The 21256-nt window shown below is 33.0% G+C and overlaps 1 protein-coding gene across 7 annotated transcripts in view; it reads left to right on the top strand.

The window, feature by feature from the left end:
• The window catches only part of LOC124359559 (matrix metalloproteinase-24), a 42282-nt gene that overhangs the window by 14289 nt on the left and 6737 nt on the right, over positions 1-21256 (top strand). For 4 of the 7 annotated variants that reach the window (XM_046812406.1, XM_046812408.1, XM_046812407.1 and 1 more), the window contains exons 2-9: positions 566-695; positions 7116-7223; positions 10527-10832; positions 11904-12052; positions 13140-13302; positions 14481-14759; positions 16227-16408; positions 17182-17380. In XM_046812406.1, the coding sequence (XP_046668362.1) occupies positions 566-695; positions 7116-7223; positions 10527-10832; positions 11904-12052; positions 13140-13302; positions 14481-14759; positions 16227-16408; positions 17182-17380 (1516 nt within the window). The remainder of the gene's footprint in view (positions 1-565; positions 696-7115; positions 7224-10526; positions 10833-11903; positions 12053-13139; positions 13303-14480; positions 14760-16226; positions 16409-17181; positions 17381-21256) is intronic. The other 3 variants (XM_046812409.1, XM_046812411.1, XM_046812412.1) reach the window with 1 other exon arrangement.

Raw genomic sequence — 21256 nt, 5'->3', positions numbered from 1 at the left:
TCACCAATATACGAAGTTTCGCACGAAGCTTTATTTATGTATTGTTTGTAGTCTGCTAATATTTATTTAGTTGCATTATTACAAACACTTTCGAGGTATTTGAAAATTATGTAGTGACTTTGAGTAGTTTTGGAATGAATACAGCATCAGTTCGCGAGAACTGTTCCAGAGCAGAACCAGAGAGCAGGAAGTCGCGTGTGGATAGTTTCCTGTCGTGAACACGACAGATGAGACCTTCAGCGCCGCCAAGGTTCGCTCGCCAACCAATTAGTCGGCCATTTGTAATATTGGTATGAACCGTAGTCCAGCACAATTATCTCATGATCTTTCATTATTCGTGACCCTGCAGCAGTTAGCTATCCTTCGTGAACGAGTTTGAAAGTGGAACAAAAATATTGTGTACACATGCACGAATTCTTGACGTGAAAATGGTTCAAGAAATTCCCAACCAAAGTAAACAATTTGATATATTCCTTTTAGGAAATTGGGAAATGTTTACTATTTCTCAGTATAGGTATATTTCAGTTTTTCAACTAGATTCTAAAAGTGTTGTTTATTGTTACAGATGTACCTCTCACAATTCGGCTACCTCAGTCCCACGCTACGCAACCCACAGTCGGGCCAGATCATCTCCGAAGATACGCTAACCAAGGCCATCCAAGAGTTTCAGGCCTTCGCCGGTCTCAACATTACAGGTCTGTTACTCATGTACTGGTCAATTAATGCATAGTTTACGCACCTTGGGAATCTGGAAACCTCAAATCTAGATACAATATGTTGTGAACTTGAGATTTATAACATCACATCTCCCTTCTTTGTGGTAACATCAGATGTAAGCTAGCTCAGTTAAGTCAAAGTTAACTCTAAAATACTTCTACATTTGTAATTCTGATCTTTTCTTTCTGTACAATATTTAAAATATTATTGAAAGGCAGGTAATTAAGCTCAGCGTATATTCATCGTGTAATACTGACCTAATCAGAGCTAATCTACAACTACAGTCAGGACTACAATCGGTTTACCTAATTCTGATTCATGTTTCTTACTCAAAACTTTTCCATTACAACTCGGCATTATTTTCGTATAAACGAAAGTACACTCTGTTATTTGATTAATAACTTAATTTATTCACATTTTATTTTTATTTCCTGAGTATCATCATCTGCAACGTTTCTCTTCTAAAAACGTAGCCAAGTGTTTCTCTTCAAGTTTGTTATAAATAATTGGTAGATTTTAAAAATTTAGCAGTCCATTGGAAGACACTCATTCATTACCAAACCAAATGTCTTCGTCAGATGGAGTCTAAATGTAGTCTGTTGAAAGCCGTTGTGTTATTTATTTCAAGACACAGACGAAGTGGAGAAAAATGTCCACTTGATTACGCCACTCTACTGAGTTTGTAACTGCGAGTAGATGCTGTACCTGCAGATAAAGCGAACGACCAGATAGTGACGAACACGAGCGAGTTATCAGCCAGAGATTGACGTTAAGACGAGTAGAAATGTGCTATTTATGAAGCAATCCTGTGAATGACTTGAGCCTCTCAGCCGCCTGTCGCAGAGCGCCAACCTTGTAATAATTAAACGCTTCTGTTTACCTCCCACCGCCAGCACTGCAATAATTAAGCTCTTCTACTTACCTATCCGCCACGCGCCGCGCTGCATTCGTTTCCCATTGCTACTAACAAAATGGACTAAGAGAATTCGTTCCGGAACACGAAGTTTTAAAATTTACAATATCTGAAAACTATGTATATTTCTTAAAATTTGTGTTAAGTTTCGAATAGAACGAGAACACATAATATATTTAATCTTTGATCGTTGTATATGAGACACATAATTCTATTTAATCCTTAAGAGGAAACTTCGTACTGGATTTTGGTTTTCTAATTTAATTGAATCCAAAGTTTGACACTGGAACAAAATTTAATTATTTTTGTAACATTTCCAGTATACACAAGCTTTATTTACGGATTTTTTTATTGTATCAAATAAGTTGTCTTAGCTATGTAAATTACTACAGTGACGTTACTTTTTTATACTGCTATTATTTTTATTTTCTATAATGGTAGTTAACGTGATCATAACTAATAACGTACTTTTGTATTTATTGAACAACAAACTATATTTAATTTAAACAACGTATATGAGAATTCTTGTAGTAATTTAGATACCGAGCGATGCAGTGTCTCTTATCGGGATTGGCAGCATCGTCGCTACTTGTAAGCTCTGTTAGCGTTTTATTACGCCGAATCGCTACTTCCTATAGAATGTGGTGTCAATAAATATTACAGAGCTTCGTTAAAACCATTTATAGTAACCATTACAAATAAATTACGAATAATAATAATAATTTGGGTGTAGTTTAAATTTCAGCTTTTGGTAACATATTACACTTTTCGTATTGAAATATTCTATAAAACACTAGAACTAACGTATATTTATTGTATTGTCAAAAATTCAAAAAATTATTAATCGGGAAACATAAATAATATTTATTTATATAACTTTTGTTCTTAATATTTGGATACGTAGGGTACGTAGTATTGACTCTACAGAAAGATCTATGAGTATCTTATTTCAATTGGAAATAATTTTGTACACTTCATAATGTGGTCTGTTCCTCAAATATGTTGACCGCAAAATGCTATTGATATATGTTTTAAGAGTTATTACCTTGTGAACAATACATTTCTTTATCTTTGAACCTTGCAACGCTTTAAGATTACAGGAACGATCTAAACTTATTGATATATTAAGCGTCTAATACAGTACATGTCATCGTGGTCTTCCTTACAACCAAGGAGGATAATTTTAATCTGAAATGATTGTCAATCTATATTTATCTGTGTGTATATATCTCAAAACACACTATTATATAAGGATTCCTTTATTTGATAAATAAATTGATTTAGAGCACTCCTCAAACATCGGTCAATTAAAAGACATACCGATAATAACAATAAAATAAAACTAGGGAACAAAACTTGTTTTGAAAATTACCGTTCTGTGAGCCATAAGCTTTGCCTCTAGTTGCTCTTGTACCACCTTCTCAGGATAATGCTGAAGCAAGCCTTTCGCTATCACTACTAATAACGGTTTATGAGCACCATCCCTCACTTAAATCCATTAATTGAACTGCTAACTTGTGATTAATGGTTAGCTGATCTGAAATTATTAGCCTTGCTACCTTTTATTTCGTCATTTTATTATGTACGTAAAGAATACACGTAACGTTACATGTGCTATGTATAAGGACGTAAACAAAAATAAGTATTGAGAACGATATTAACTCCGTATGCTGGTATCACTGCAACATAAATCAAGTAAGTGGTAGAGTCTTGATATTATCGCATCAGAGCTGACATATAAAGCCGGTATCTCCGCTGTACCTGTGACGTTTCCAACTAATATCGCCGCGATAGCCGTGACATGTTCCCCTTCGAAATGTCCGATTTGTTGGCGCGTTGTTCTCTCACACTATTATGAGATATTTATCGAATTTACACAACCATCACTGAAGTACCACAGTTTAATTTAAACATGATAACAATTTGTTTTTAATAAGGTGTCTTTTATCGCCTGTTTGGACTTTTAGAGAACTAAAGCATTAACAAAATAACACGAATTCTTCATACTTACAGTGGATGTCAAACCTCAAAATGTGAGAGGAGGTAAACGAAAACTTTAATATTTACCTGCATTCTATTGTAAGTTTAAGAGAAATTGATTAATTGCAATATATCACTAACATTGACCACTTACGCCATACCGGGTTGAACCAGGCGGGTCGTTTATGTTGACTCACGCAATACGACCAGCAGGCCATTTTATCGATGGCGATTACTTTGATTAGTTACACACATGCTCAATTCCTACGAGCGGAGAAACCGTTCTAGTTCTTGCAATACTGTGGTTGTGAGAGACGAAACACTACAGCCATAATACATCAGGGCAAGTAGAATGAAAATTACAGTCAGTTTTCCCTCCTGGCATGCCAATTCCGACGCAATAACGTACCGTAATAGACCAATCAAAACAATGAAACTGTTGGTGTAAAAATCGTGTAATTTACCAGGAAAAATAAAAACAATACCACGATAAAAATTCCGTATCTTGTGTCTGATATGCGACTACTGCCGACAAAATACGCGACAGTTAGGTACCGTTAGGAGAGCAACAATGGACGCTTGTTGGTCAACAATACGCCGCGCCTGGGTGGCGGGAGTCCGAGACGTCTACAGGGTCAGCCCGTGTCCGTGCCAAGGTGCCCGCGGTCTTCCACCCATTGTCGTCCGTCTTCCGCAACGACTGAAGGTCCGGTGAGGCGCGTGTTGCAAGTTCAAGGTGCCAGAGTGTCCAGAGCAGTCATGATCAGCTGGGATAGCCCAGAACTAAATGATTGTGATCTGGCTGCTGATTGTGCCAGACAAATGCCTTGCCTTACAAATTTTAAATTACTGAAATTGTCATGTTTGTTGTCGGTAGTGTATGTCAAGTATATCATTCTAGACAGTTGTAGGCCAGATTAAAAAAAATCTAATGATGGTAATAAAATATATGTTTTTGGTATCAATAATCTATAAAATTACAAATTATAGTCATCAATAACACTAATATAAAAGTCAAAGCCAAGTGATTGTACTAAACCTCTAAAAACTACATGAATTTGTATCAAATTTGATTCGACCCTTTTTGTAAGTCACTGTGTTTAGACACGTCTACGAAATCTTATCCCAGGGATGGGAGTTATATAAGCCGCAAGGTATATGCTACACCTCCATAATCACAATTCTTATATACAATATTTTACCACACACTTCACGGAATTTAAATTAATTACTGTTAGATTTGAATACATTTAAAAATGTAGTGTGTATTGGGAGTCAATCACGTTTATATCTCAGGGTTAACTTCTGTAAAAAAAGACATTTCAAGTACGCTTCAAGTGTTGGAGCTAAATCCTACTGCCATTTTTTAATATGAATTTTATAATAGTTTTATTACCATCAATACTTAATCATAGTAATAGTATTAAATAGTACAGAACGATATTACAGTGATAGTGTGGGTTAATTGGACTACCATTACTGGGCAGTATAGACAAAGTTATAAATGATTTATGCTAAACCACACGTAATACCGGCTGTGTGTGAGGGTGGACCGAGGAACAAGTGACATAGTCAGCTGTTAAATTCATCACTCCCGCAACACCCTCGCATTACAGCACTGTCGAGGTGGCGACCTTGTAATAATTAAATGTCTTGCTTTGTGTGTTATAAACGCAGCTACCCGCCTTCTCAGCTCCCTCCCTCTTCCTTCCCCTCCGGCCACAGCTTGTCAAGTATTAAGTTTGCTTGGGAACCCACTTTAAATACGGTAATTTAAGTAAGATGACTGCGGGTAAGGAAATTAGCTTAATTCCATCCTCTGAAGCTGTATCCATATTGTATCCCCCTTTATACAATAATTAGGGTTTAAATTTATTTAAAGTAGGTATTAACTAATTAAATGCGGAGAATAATATATCAGTAACCCCTTCTATTTATTCCAAATTTATAAATTAGACGAAAAAACTGCTTTTTCTTTTTTACCTAAGGTACAAATAATTAACATCAACTATTACACTAAGCCTCTTCGTGAATGTTTCAAAATATTGAGATAGATATGTAAATTTACACGAACTTTTAAATTATTTTTACCCAATTGTACTGTCAGTATTATTCTTTCTGAGTACTAATCTATGTAATAAAGTTGCGAAACGAGCGTAGCTCTGCTTTCGAGGTTACGCCTGCTGATGGACATAAGGACTTACACGATGATTGCTCACATTACACATTCCGCTGTAGGGGAAATCCAAAACTGGAGCCTACGGAAGGACTGATTATAGTTAAAATTTTAAATTTCACCTACGTTTTCGTGGGTTATGTTGTCGGTTTAGAACAACGAAGTATAAAGATGCAGGCCTTGTACAACCCACTCGGTGGCGGTTAGAGTTTCCGGTTCTTCTGTGCAATAAATGTGATGAGCAGACGACTAAAGCGCTTTGTCGGTTCAGGTGCACTCTGAGTCAACAGGCAGCGTTAGTAAAGTAGTGAATCAGATGTGAGTCAGAGACACGGTCGCATGGCCAGACTACTGCCTCAGCACTGAAGACTGCTGTGGCAGGATACTTATCTTCTTAATCGCCATGAGGTGAATCATTTCCTGTATTTAAATGTGATATCTATAGGCGAGTCTTAATATTGTTTTACTAGAAACTCGTAATAATTAACTTTGGCGTATCATACTCGATTTAACTTATAACCAAATTAATGTTTAAAATGTTTCCAATAATTTGAGTCCTGGGAAGAAATTACCTCTTATACGCTTTTACCTTCTATGCTCATTGAGAAGGAATAGCATACCACGTTTCAAATGTGTAGCTAATATGCATGTGCATAGATGAGATACAATCTGAAATATCACTATCACTAGATAACCGAATTTTCAATACAACCTATATGAATTGATAAATTGTCTACTGCAGAGAACAGGTTTAGACGTCTGTCAGAAACCTAAGTTTGCCAAAACTTACTTACTTTCATATTCCTGGTGATGTCTCGTAAACTGCCTGGACTAGAGCTGTGTCGTCCGTCCCCCAGTAGCCCTACTACAGAGGGGCATGAGAGATTCACTATTAAGTTTGCCCGACCGAAAGTAAAGGACGCAAATTAAATCCGTCAAAGGCACGTCACATCTAGGCACATAAGAGTCTTTTGCATTATTCCTCGTATTTCCTTTATTATTTTTAACTTACTTCAAACACTTTCAACTTAATTATGACGCATCTAAAATGTCATCCATGACTCCTTTTAGTAGCCTGTCCTATTTTAGCGATGTAAAATGAGAAAAGAAGGTAGAATCGGTAGCTAAGTTTTTACTGCAGCGACCTCGTTTTTATATTTATTCTTTGGAAGATAAAATCATAGGAGGCTGGAACATCTACAGTAAATTTCTCTAACTTTACTTCTATATAAACATTGGTGTTTATTATAAATTAATGAAACATTTTTATGTAGATAAACTTGTTAGGATTGTTAAGCTCGCAAAATACTGAGTGTTGTCATGTTTCAGGATTGTTGGACCAGGACACGAAGGAGCTGATGAGTCTGCCTAGGTGTGGAGTCAAGGATAAGGTCGGCTACGGCACTTCGTCAAGGAGCAAGCGTTACGCCCTGCAAGGTAACTGATTGCTGATAACACTATCTCGCCTCACTGATAGTACACTTTTGAGACAACCGATGACGCTTAGTGTTCAATTGGTTAAATTTTGTCTTTTTCCTGATAGGCAAGGAGGGACATGCAATCTGTAACTGATATTTGGCTAGGGAATAGTAAGACTGTCGTCATGGGACTTAGATACCTCAAGAATATTTTGTAGTCTCCTTAGGTTTTGGTTCCTCGCGTTGGAAAAATAGTGTTTAATTAAAATAATTAATATAATACCATACGAGATTAGTATACATTTCCATTTTCATCTTCTTACTGCTGCGAAATGTGACAAAATTAAACCCCCTTAATGTCAATTTTGAGTAACATTTTACACCATTAGGTAACTAAAGTTAAATTAGGACTCGTAGCAAACTCAAAGCAATAAGATCCTATGTACTGTATCAAACAATACACGTATAATTTACAGAGGATTGATAATTGACTAACACATAATTATTCGATGAAGAAATTCATTCTGTAGTTAGTGTTTTACTGAGTAAGTTAAAGGAGAAAGGTATTTGATTCTGCGTTATCAAGAAACATGAAGTTAACTTAGAACTTGTGCGTGTGAAAGTTGCACTACACTGGTCTAACTCTCTCTTGTTACAAATCAACTTCCGAATGACGACGAGATATTGTGCTTGAGTTGACTACTGTGTGTTACGAGAAAATGTGTAATTTTATTTAAGGGAGGCCGATCCCCTTTTAAGCCTTATTCTGCCCATCCTCATGGGCCACTGGCCTGTGCGAGGTTCTTATCAAACAGAATTAGGGGGAGAGTCGATACAGTACGAAGTTGAGTGTACTGATAAAGAGTGCGACGGTCACTTCAGTCCAAGACTAGCAGAAAACTATTTTCCCTCTTGAGGCAAGCTGCAGGGGAAGATCCTCTTTGGTGTTTACTGTAACTCATTTACTATGATCATGACCGTGATTAGAACGTTTGATCTGTTTAACAAATCAAGCCTCATCACGACTCTAAACTTTACCGGTGGTCCAGTTCTTTTACTTTATGCTGGGATAGATTGCGACTTAAGATTGCCACGATGGGTTAAGTTTGAAGGATAAACATTCAGTAGAGAACAGAATGTGTTGAGATTTGAAACCGAATGGACAGATTCATGGAGTGGAGAATATTTCAATAGACCGTACATCACAAACAAGTTCCGCATTGTGGCATATGTGTTCACTTGATAAACCGGAAGCAAATACAATGGCAGGCGATAGAGCTTACTTCCGGCCACCGACCTTCGTATTGCCGTAGCTATTGACAGTACGTTGTCGGATAGCTTTAGTATTTAAATTCTGAAGGTCTCCGACATGGATCTGTAGTTGAGGCGGAGACGAATGTATTCCGAACATCAACACCAACAGTTTCCACCAAGTCCTAACATAAGGTATACGGAGTTATGTACTGTCCCAGTATGGTTGTGCTAAGACAGACATCGTGTTGCAAATTAGTTTACTCTCGTGTGTTCGTTACGTTCTATAATATACCGTAGTTATGGTTTCTTTAATGCATTTTCATATTTCATTTACAACATTAACTTTGTAGACCTGATATAGAATTACAGCACACTATCGGCTGATACATTGCATTGGAAAGATCTGATTTGAATATTTTCTACATTATTGTTTCATCTTCACTTACTCTCTGCCTCTCACGGAGATCTGTTTCTAAGAGTCATAAGTTTTTGTCGGTGTTTCAACACATTAAAAAGGTTTCGTGCCTAGATCTTTAAATTCTTGTGGCAGTGACACCAGAGGGAGGGCAGTTTTAGCACTTTTGAGTCCGGATCCCATTTAGAACACACAAACGTTAATGAAACATCGATTGAATAAAATATTCATTTACAGTTATTTGAAATTATTATATAACATTCTTTAATGATTACGCAAGGATTCATTACTAGAGTAGCACGCTGTCAATCAGGATAAAGTTTTTTGGGTTTAGGTAAAAAAATGTTTTTAAATGTTGTAGAAATATTAATGTTAGTGCTTAAAGTTAGCAGCAATGTACTAAAATTACAGCAACACAAACATTTTTATTTTACTAAACAAATATTTAGCAACAGTCACAGCCGAATTTATTTTTCTGTTTGTATAATATTTTTGTTATCATTAAAAACAAATAAACTTTGTCCGTAATAAACTGACACTGGACGGAATCAAAAGTTGGACTCGATTGTTCGATTAGTATTTTGCCCTTATACCCAGTTCTGACAATCGATTAACACGTCAGAATGGCTACGGACTTCCATCAGAATGTTACACTTTGGCACCTGAAGGATGATGATCTAAGCCCGGCCAGCGAAGTCAGAAGAAACCCTGTTGAAGGTCCGTGTCCTGATTGTATGTCATAATGTAATAAACATTTACAACTGGATTTGTAACAACTACAGTAGCAGAGAACGTGTGTTCTAACACGATTTAGATCTTTGATTACGTAAAAGTCTAATCTCGTGGTATTAGTACCATGAACATAATACAAGTTCAAAAATAACTATATATTATTGATTCATTGTGAGTGACCAAACGTTTTCATGAAAATTACCCACTGATGTCAATACCGCGATTGAAGGTATGGAAGTATTTGGTTAGATAAAATGTCTCGGATAACTTTGGATCGTCAAGTCTTATTTCCTTGCAGGAAAGCGGAGAAGTATCCAACGTGTCGTTGGTAAATCCCATCTGGTGGGGTCATTAGATTTCCTTGCTGCGATGCTGTGAGCCAATTTTGTTGTTCGTGCATATGTATCTAGTATGTTTTATTGTGTTGTTGTCTTAATTTGTATATAGTGTTATGAATAGTAAAAATTATTAATTGTAGGTGTACTTTAAAATGTTTAATTTAATTATTATACTGATTATAAATTTCTCAATTTTAGTATTCTTGGATTGGAATAGACAACTTGGTACGAGTAAAGTTTGTAAACAACGTAATATCGGGTTTAGTCGCAGTTAATAGAAATTGTAATTAACAGGTTAATAGAAGGAAATGGACTGAAAAAAGAATGTAATTTAGATTGAATAATAAAAAGGCAGTAAGAGTAGAAAATATTTCAATAGAGTCTGCCATTTGTTCTCCATTGAAATAATCTACGTAAACTTCAATAACCAGTTTATCTTCAAAATTTATCACATTTAGCTCGCAGGAATCAGGCTCAATAATTTTTTTTTTTATTTAGCAGAGAACGTAGTGTTGTTGCAACTGTTGAGCAAGATTAAGAAATATATTTTATGTTATAACATTAATTTGTTGGTCACACACAGGCAGCCGGTGGCGAGTGCGCGATCTCACATACAAGATCTCCAAGTATCCCAGGGCTCTGGGCAAGGCGGACACGGACAAGGTGGTGAAGGAAGCTTTCGCCGTCTGGGCCGGGGTCACCCCCCTTACCTTCACGCAGAAGAAGACCGGGCCTGTACACATCGAAATCCGCTTCGAGAGGGGTGAGCACGGAGACGGCGACCCTTTCGACGGACCAGGAGGCACCCTCGCCCACGCCTTCTTCCCCGTCTACGGCGGCGATGCGCACTTCGATGACTCCGAAAAATGGACAGTGAACTCCTACCGAGGTACGGTAGAAAATAATAAAAATTACATTGTAATAGTATCTATCCATCATATCTTAACATGGGGAGGAATAATATAATACTTAATGCAAACAAATTGTGCCATGATAGTAGAAAACCTTTTCACCATTACTTTCGTTTTTACTCCGTTGATTGCCTATCCAATATACAGGGCTCAACTGACTTATATATAAGTAATTAATAGTTTTGCGAAAATATCTCTTATAAAATTGAACTGTCATGCCTTTATCCTAACCGATGTTTATTTTCACAAGATAAAAGCACAATTTCCAGCCTTTAAATTTTTCAGTTGGGCTAATTCTTAAATAGGGATGAAACTCCTTTTGAATTTTATAACAACCTTGCAATAACGACTTGAAGTTTTAATTTACTTCTAAAATTCCTATCCTGGCCTCTTTGTTGTTTAGAAATAATCTTAAGATGTGTATTTGAGAATACAATAATAACTAACTCATACTATAACAACTGAATTTAGAAGAATACAACATCTGATTCAACAAGTACTGTCAGTACTACTCATGTGATAAATGAATAATTAGTATAACTCTACAAACATGAATGTAGCTCTCTTTTAAATAAGTTTTTCAGTGTTTTTAGAGTAAGTTTTTTTAGGATTGTATCAATGTGGGACTCTCTGTTGGTTCTTCTTATTAGGCCACTAAGTTTGCTTTTTGTACATTTCCTTTTTTTCTACCATTGAGGGAAATTTTGGGTTTGGCATGTTTGATTGATAGAAAGTTTTTAACTAATGCACCTATTCCAAAGCAGTTTTTGAGAATCAGAACTGTCTTTCATAACTAAATTGCAATATTATGCACCACAGTGGACTTCTTCTACCAGTGACTGCTTCTCTATATTAACAGCATGTATTTTGATAAAATTTTGTCTTTTATTCTTTTAATTCTTTGCTGACATTTTAAATTATTGTATGCAGTAATTTGGACAAGTTATTTGTGAAAATACTATGCTACTATATTACAAATGCAGATTTCTCAAGGGTTCATTGATAAATACTCTTTTTCTGTCAACTTTTAATAAAATGTATGTTACCAGGCACGAACCTGTTTCAAGTGGCAGCTCATGAGTTTGGACATTCACTCGGTCTTTCGCACTCGGACATGCGCTCGGCTCTCATGGCTCCCTTCTACCGAGGCTATGAACCCACCTTTGAATTGGACAGTGATGACGTGGAGGCAATTCAGGTACACAACTATTACATAAACTTTAATGTAACCAATAAAATATTAACAATTACAATTTAGGTAAGATTATAAATGTAAGACCTAGGTTAGTGCATATATAATTAAAAAGTTTACTAATTTTAAACTGTTCAATGCTACACAATAAATGTAATGCATAAAACAAGTAATGTAGAGTGGCAAGTGAAGACAAGCAGCTGAGTCCACGAGATATTTGCTTTATCCAGTGCATAATAATGATAGCACATCAGTTCCTCTCAGCTCAGTGTGTCTGGTCTTGGCCAACTACTGCTCACACAACTCTAACAATTTAAACATAAGATTTAGTGAATACTTTATTTCAGCAGTTTATCCAAAATAATATGATATTCTATGAAATCATACATAAAAATGTTCTCTCTAATTAAAGGTTTAATTTTACGTATATTGCAAATCAATACATTTAATTTGAATGTGAGCATTTCTTAAGATTTAGCTCTTTTGAAGGAAATGAAAAAGACTTTGTAATATATTCAACAGTTGTATGATCAATCCATTCAGCTAAGGCAATAATAAAAAATAAAGACATTTAGAACTCATTCTAAATAGTATTTGAAGAGAGAATGCATCAAGTGTTTTAAAAGTTTGTAATGTGTACAGTCACTATGTTTACATTGTATTTTGTTTTATAAATGTATAGTAGTTGAAAAGTAGGCTAATACAGTGGGGTCAGGTATATATATATATATATATATATATATATATATATATATATATATATATATAACTCTTACTGTAATAACTGAGTTTAGAAGAATAGTTAATCTGATTCAACTAGAAAATTATTCTTTGTTTGAAGTTTATTTTTGACGATGGAGGGATTGTGAAGGAAACAGGATTTTTCCGGACACTATATCAATAACACAATGTCACACTGTATCAGTAACACAAATCAGTAACAGTAGTGTTACTGATTTTTTTGTTTCACTTAACGATGGCAAATGTCTAGACAATTATGTCAACACTACTCATTTGATAATTAATGTATATTTTAACTATATAAATATACACATAAAGGAAACTGATGATTATCTAGTTGTGGTTGTTTTAGGCTCTATATGGACCACCAAAGACAGACTCTGATGGAAAGAGTTCGGGTCGTAAGCCTCAAACAGAGGAACCTCCAGTAGAGGGAGAAGATGGGGAGCTCTGTGCAGACGCAACCATTGACACTATCTTCAATTCTGCTGAGGGAGTCACTTATGCCTTCAAGGGTGAGATTTAAAAAAATATCCAAGCATAAAATAAACTTATCTTAGACATAACTCAGCTACAAAAATTGTTCTTTTTATCAGAGCCACACTTTACTTGAGTAACTTGAAATAAAATGATAAATTTCTCTGCATTTAAATATAAGTAAAATAATTTAATTCTCTGCAAGTAAAATAAATCAAAATCTTGATTCTTACTGCAAAAATTAATTCTACAGTCAATATACACTGCTGTGTAAAATTTCTGCACTTATAAAACTTATAATAAAAGTATAAAACTGGTATAATTTCTTTTAGTTAACCTATGGAATCTTATGTTTTTATTGGCCAAAATGTACCTTATACAGTGTTTTACTGGATATAGAGGTTATCTTAACTTTACCATACATTATTCATTGAATGAGCAACTTTAGAATGCATACTTCTGAGCACTCTTGGTTTTGATACTGAAATACGTTACTTGAATTTTTAATCATTCTTATCTTTTTTGCACCAAACTATACTTATTTTTATATAAAATGGAACTATTTGTTTACTTTTCATCACTGGTACCAGTTAATTTATCACAACAGATCAACATCATATAATTTTCAATAGGCATTCCTTAAAATTGCACATAAATCACAAATCACTTAAAAAAAAAGAAAGTAATGCAATATAAGTATTTCAAAAAATTGAATTGTGTCTTTATTTCAAATCAATGTTTACTGTTAAATTTAGAGTTAATATTATTTATTCAACTTTCTGAATTGTTGTACAACCAAAATGTTCGAAGAATTACAGATTTTACTCCATTAATAGTTAACATTATTTTTGTAAAAAAAATAAAATAAATAAAAATTCAGATGGATCAAATAATGAATAAATTTCTCCTCTCACTTCAAATGTATCCATAATGTTCTCAGATGGCAAGCAGTTGAGCATTTAACTGAGAACAACACTTACATGAGACATTGAATTTCAATATAAATAATTCATATTCTATTCCGCCTCTAAAATGACACCCATTTCATCATGCACCCCATGATCTGACTGGAGATCTCAGCAAATTTGAAAACATTAGAATGGTTTTCGCATAATTTTTATTATTATATTGATTAAGTGGCAACTTCAAGAAGTTAGGCTGTTGTGTAGTTCAATATAAGTTGCAACGTACAGCTAAAGTCAGATGACTGTTATAGGACTACACTATTGGAAGCTAACAGAGACCAGTATCGCGGCCGGCTACCCACGTCTCATCTCCAAGAGCTGGATTGGTCTGCCAGGCAATATTGATGCTGCCTTCACCTACAAGAATGGCAAGACCTTTTTCTTCAAGGGATCCAAGTATTGGAGATATACAGGCAAGGTGATGGATGGAGATTACCCTAAAGAAATCTCTGAGGGCTTCACGGGCATTCCCAACAACATTGATGCAGCCATGGTCTGGGGAGGCAACGGCAAGATATATTTCTACAAGGGTAAGTTCTCACTCCTATTGTGCCAATTCAAAACCAAAAATATCACAGAGACCACTGATGGTACTAACGAGAATAAGTAAAACATTGCTGTTCTAGTAGAACCTTATATTTATTTATTGATGGATATTAGTGTAATATGTTTTGTGGATTACTTATTTTATGAAAAAGTTTTAGTTATATTTATACATACACTCTTTTCTTTAAAATTGAGTTGATTGTTAAGAAATGTAAAACTATATCATCTCTCTTTACCATTACAAGTACAGTATTGTCCAAGTAAAATATTAAACTTCGGCAAGTGAGATACTTAATACAAAGGAATTTGAAGCAGTTGATTTTTATTATGGAAATATATATATATATATATATATATATATATTATATATATATATATGTATGGAAATAATTCAGTTCAACAAAATGTATAAATATAGAGTTTCTAAAAAAGAACTCCCTAGTGTTTAAAGACTCTTTTTTAATAAAAACATACACATATATTTTCACAACAGATATGTGTAATGAAGGATAATGCAATAAAGTTCTTTGGTAAGTCCCAATATAGCTTAGTTGTTTCATTCTGTTTTTCCAATATTGATATTCAACGTCTCTTATATATCTAATTTGTCTTCTGTGACTAATGCTTAAAGTATTGCACTTATGGGCTCTTGCAAACCTGGGCAATATTATATATTTTTTCTGTATTTAATAACTTCTCAACAATAACACAAATGATTAAATCAGAGAAAGCGAAATATACAGCTCTTGCTATCTATACAACTGAGACAGTTCTATCTTTACCTGTGAAATGGAAACCCAACACTGTATAAACATGGTTACTGTAATGGAGTTGAGCACCATCTTCCTGGAACCATATTTTATTCTTTCTACTCCTCAACGTTGTCCAAGTGAGGACTTGAATTACATTACAATAAATTATATGATTTTAAGATCATCTCAATATTTTCTTCTATTATTAAAGTTGATGGAGAAAGTAAGTTTAGACTTTTCCACAAAAATCGCACCTTTCTCTTAGGTATTTGTGTCCACTAAAAAACAAAATTCTATTTTTTAATCATCTCAATAGTTTCTGTAGTATTCTGGTCAGTGTAGAAGTTCATATAGTACTGTTACTCATTTTGAACCTGATCTTGTCATAGTACTGTTAAATACAGATTTATTTAGTAAAACACATACATTTGGGAATTAGTAAATTAATGGTTTTTTTTTGTGGATATATTTATTAGATTTTTATGTCATTTTACCAAATACAGAAGACATCTAAGAAGTCTGGTTTCCCTAGCGCAATATGAACTTTTAGAAATTTTCTGTATCTGTTGGAATAATTTAAAATTTAGTTAGGTCTGGTCAGTTAGATAAATAACACAATGGTCAAATCATCTAAACCTGAAGATTAATTATTTTGTCTCTCATGTTGAACAAGTTGTAATACTTTGATTTCAATTTCAGGTTCTAAATTCTGGAGGTTTGACCCAACACAGAGGCCTCCAGTGAAGAGCACTTACCCCAAGCCTATCTCTAACTGGGAGGGTATACCCAACAATCTGGATGCTGCCCTGCAGTACACCAACGGCTACACATACTTCTTCAAGGGAGGCAGCTACTACAGGTTCAACGACAGGGCATTCATGGTGAGTACTTTATCTAACACAGAGAAACATAATCAGTTCTTTAAATATAAAATAGTACACTGTTTATTGGCTGAATAACTCTAAAAGTGAACTCAGATTTCTACGGGGTAGTGTTAAATTTAATGGGAATAACTCAGTAAAATTCCTTCTTATTGAGGAGCAGTATAGAAGAATTTGCTTCAATTGAAGAACCCTTATCTTGTTTTTGTCTTTTTCTCTACAAATACTGCTGAGAAAACAATTCATTAATCTGAGGATTTTATTCATTTTGCATGAATGAAATATTTAATATTTTCAAAGAATCAGAACTCAATAAATTTGAAATATTCTCTTAACACAGAAAAATTCAATAACATTTACATAATTAATGAAATAGAAATGCTGTATTCCTACTTAGTAATTGTTCTTACCTAAAAATGTTTAAATAGATTCCTTTCTAAATATCAAATTGGTTAATCTCTAAATTTCTGAATGCACCAAAAAAATATGTCCTATTGTCTTTGAAACAACCTCTGAGTTTCAATTTCAATTATCAGTAACCATGTATAAAGTAAGTTAGAATTTTAATCATCCTGTACACTTTTTGCTTCATTGAAATGTATTGCGTATTTCAGTACAGAGACATAGTTTATTGGAAACAAATAATGTTTCTTCCAAATTTGAAAAAAGTTCAGTTTATTTTACAAAGGCACAATACATAATTATTGTTCATAGAGCCTATAGTGTATTGTAAGTACATAATTCATGAAGTAAGAGAATATTGTGCGTTTTAGGTTGACAGTGCTGATCCTCCGTTCCCCCGACCTGCTGGTTACTGGTGGTTCGGCTGCCGAGCAGAGACCAAGGGTTCGTACACGAATACAGATCAGATAGATAGGTCAATCTTTCCCTCACATGGTAGTGAGCAGCAGGATGAGGCTAGACATAGAGACAGCTCCGACACTGATGTTGATGACCTTATGTTGGACGGAGGTGAGGATACCTATCAACTTCCAACATTAATCAATTCATTTTTACAATCCTTTGGTTTTTAACTGCTCTCCACTTCTGCTTGAGCCATTTGTATAAATGTATATATTGTTAATTGCGATATGTGTGTTGTGTTTAGTTAGTTCCATGTACAATATAATTATTTCAATTGCTTCTTCAAAAAGAATCTATGATTTGCAAAGGCATTTTGAAAATGTTGGTTAACTTCAGGTATTATTGAGATGATTCAGGTACAGCTCTGATTGAAAATCATTTGACACTGTAACGAACTGTTTAAGAAGGCGTCTGGATTGTCGTTCAAAATTGTATAAACTAGTTCCAATATAACCACATGAGGAATGTTTGATAAAATCCTCACTCTAGGTGCTTGATACTCAGACTTCATTTCCATACTATCAGAGATAAGCTTGTTCTAATTAATTGAGATCTTAATTAATTTTTGAATTGAATTTTAAAATAATTTTTATAATTATCCTATTATTGAAATATGTTTAAACAAAATTAAATTGAAGTAACAGTAATCATTCCAAGCTTTAAGTTGGTAGGTTTTAACATAAATAACAGAAATGGAAGAGCTGACACCATACAATTATACATTAAAGTATATAACTAAGAAAATATTCATGGAACATTAAATTACAGCTTGGTTACCAAATAGAAGTGGAAGAGGAGTTTCTAATTTGTACATAAAGGTTTTGATGTTTTGCTTGAAGTAGTTTGGGCTTTATTAACCAATAACAATTAAAATGTAAAATATCTATCCAGTCAACATGGACACTACTAGAGAAGTCTGATACTTCAGGTTGATCAACAGAAGATATCATACAGGATTATATTTGAGAATTAAACAATACAATACTAGGTGGTATTGTCAGAACCAATGTTAAAATGTAGGTTCCTCTTACCTTCCCTGATCACTAAGCTATCAACTAATGGTTCTTTCTAAGAAAACATTGCCTTTAAATAGGGCCTTAAAAATCATCTCCTAATTGCTCATAATATGATGTCCTCAGCATTAAAATGTACTTAAATAAAAACAAGATTTTTGTATTATATATTATTAATTATGTTATAAAATGTTAAATGAATTAGAATATTTAAATACAATATCATTCAAACATGTAGCTATCCTTCTAAATATCTCACACCAATATTTTAGAATAAAGTAATATTCTAAAAAATATTGTTATTGCCTTTGATATTTTAATTAGAATTTGAAAATGTCTCCAACATAACACATTAATTTGATATGTTTGAGTTTGAATGTATATTTATTATTCTTGCCATAAAAGTAGAAAATACTTTACCAAAAGTATCTTATATGGTACAAGCAATGCTGTACAAATTCTTTGCATTTGACAATTCAGTATAAAATCATCGCATACGATATGATATCCTAAACTAAAAGGGGTGAGTGTAAGAGGGTTAAAATGAGACCAAATAGAAAAGGTGTTGCATAATTTATCAGTCAAAGGGGCCCTGACTCTTTGCTCAACGACTACTTCAATATTTAAAACCGCTATCATCTTTTGATTGCTTTTCTTTCTACTTATTATAGGAATCAATTTAAATTACTATTTTTCAATAGTATATTCATACAATATTGGAAATAGGCCTAAGCAATATTAATGTTACCCATGTTAGAAGACAAAATTCAAAAATACTTCATAGGAATAAAATTAAATATCACCTATTGAGATTCTTATTTAAATTTTAAAGATTTACATCAATATCTGCTGAGCATTTTAAAGCAGATTTGTATGTTTGAAAATTAATATGTGTTAAAATTACAAATGGTTATATTTTATACAAATTTCCAAAAACTAAATTGTAATATTAGTTCACTATTATTTACGTGAAACAAAATTATCAGTTTCATATGACAATTTTCAAAATGAAATAAACTAAGCTAAACTGGCTAGAACTAATAAGATGTAGAATTATTGTACACAATAACAGTTTGTAGAATGTGCATATAGAGTAATAATTCTTCTCTATTTAAAAATCGTTGTCTGAATTTAAAACATGAAAAAAGCTATTTATGAAATTTCTTGAACCAGAGATAGCAGTCCAATTTATTACAATAGTTTGTTACAAGGGGCATTTGTGATACTTTATTACTAGTATGGTGAATGATTTTATTTTTTTGAAATACGAGTAAATAGAATAAAACACATATAGTAAAATAGATTTCTAAAAATCTTTCTAAATTATTATACGAGTACTGTATTTCTAAAATTTTTGTATTGCTTTAATTAAAGTAAATGAATATATTCAGAAAGAATATTATAACCTTGAATTGTTTTTAAGATACTTATTCTTATTTTTGTTTTGGTACCCAGTTCCTCAAATAAGGTTATTGATGAGTCGGAGTTTACTGTGTTCTAGTCTGACCATGGTCCTGTTTCTTAGCTTAAAACTTGTTATTAATAGAAAAAGCAAATTTTTAGAGTTCAATACAGGTAAATTTTAAATTTTCCATTATTGTTATATTTTACAGTAATATGTTCTATCTACAAACAGTATTTAACAATATAATTTTTGAAAGAAAATCTATGACTATATAATATATATAACTGTATTGATTTACATTGTTTACCCTAATATTAAATTTAGTTATGAAATAAATTGACTGTTATTAGTTCCTTGCATGTTTTCAGGATACAGTAATAAATAGTTTTACCTCATAAATTGCATGTAAATTAAATATATGCATGACATTTTAAATTGGGTTTTGGATCTTTTGGGTTTGTTGTTATAATTTCCATATTGTCTGTCTTTGAAAGTGATGGTAACTATTTTCTTCTATAACTTTATTTGCATTTTATGTTTATGTATGGAGTAGTAGAATCATACTTGATTATTCTAGCATTTACAAATTATTAGAAAATCACTAAAGCTTGAATACAATTTTGCTACATTTTGGGTCTGTACACTATTAATTTACATAAATTCTCTCAATACCTAATGATGAAAAAGAAAATTTATGTTCAAATTATAAGTGCATGATCATATTATTAGAGTTAATCCTCAAATATTTTTGCATGTTCCTCTATTTTATATTGTTTGATATGTTTGGTCCAGGATTATGGTTTGTTCTGTGTATTCAATCACTGGCTTGTAGATTTTGTTATTCACTTTTGTTTACTTCAAATCTGATATTCTACGTTTTGCACATACAAAAAAATCATAATTTTAAGTATTCAATTAAACTTTCTAGTCTTTTAAATTTGTGAAAAATGTATGGATAGTTGTAAATACATAGGCTAAATTAAATTTTACCATTTAAATAAACAATATTCATACTATATTGTTGTAAAATAACTAAATATACTAAAAATATATTGAACCTTGTTTGTGAGTTTGATTGATTTTTATAGTGTATTATACTTAATCATGATCATAAAAATTACAATAAATATTGTTTTTCCCTAAATGCATATAAAATGCACACTTTCTGCTGCATGTTGCACATGCGTTTGGCTGTACTGTTTCTGTTTGTAGGTAATGCATGGAGAATCCACGTATGTTTGTTTAATTTTTGTACTGATAAAGAAGGCTATTATGTAACAATTTGAATCTGTACAATCATGTACATCACAAGTTTTAGTAATGTAAGCACAGCATTATAGTACATTTTCTTACTGTATTTTCTTTCATATTTTATTTATATGTATTGTCAATGTAAAAACACAATAATAGTGAAATAGTCAATGAAAATAAAAAAACTTTAGTTTAAATATAATTTCTTTAATAATGATAAATCTCAGAACATATTATTAATATTTCCATATAATACAGTGTAATGCATGTTGTTTATGTGTTTTTTATTGGATCCAAAATAAATAATGATATAAA

This window comes from Homalodisca vitripennis, chromosome 4, assembly GCF_021130785.1.
Source record: "Homalodisca vitripennis isolate AUS2020 chromosome 4, UT_GWSS_2.1, whole genome shotgun sequence".
Taxonomy (NCBI): domain Eukaryota; kingdom Metazoa; phylum Arthropoda; class Insecta; order Hemiptera; family Cicadellidae; genus Homalodisca; species Homalodisca vitripennis.
Note: the sequence above shows the minus strand (reverse complement) of the source record. Positions and strands in the feature narration are given on the sequence as shown.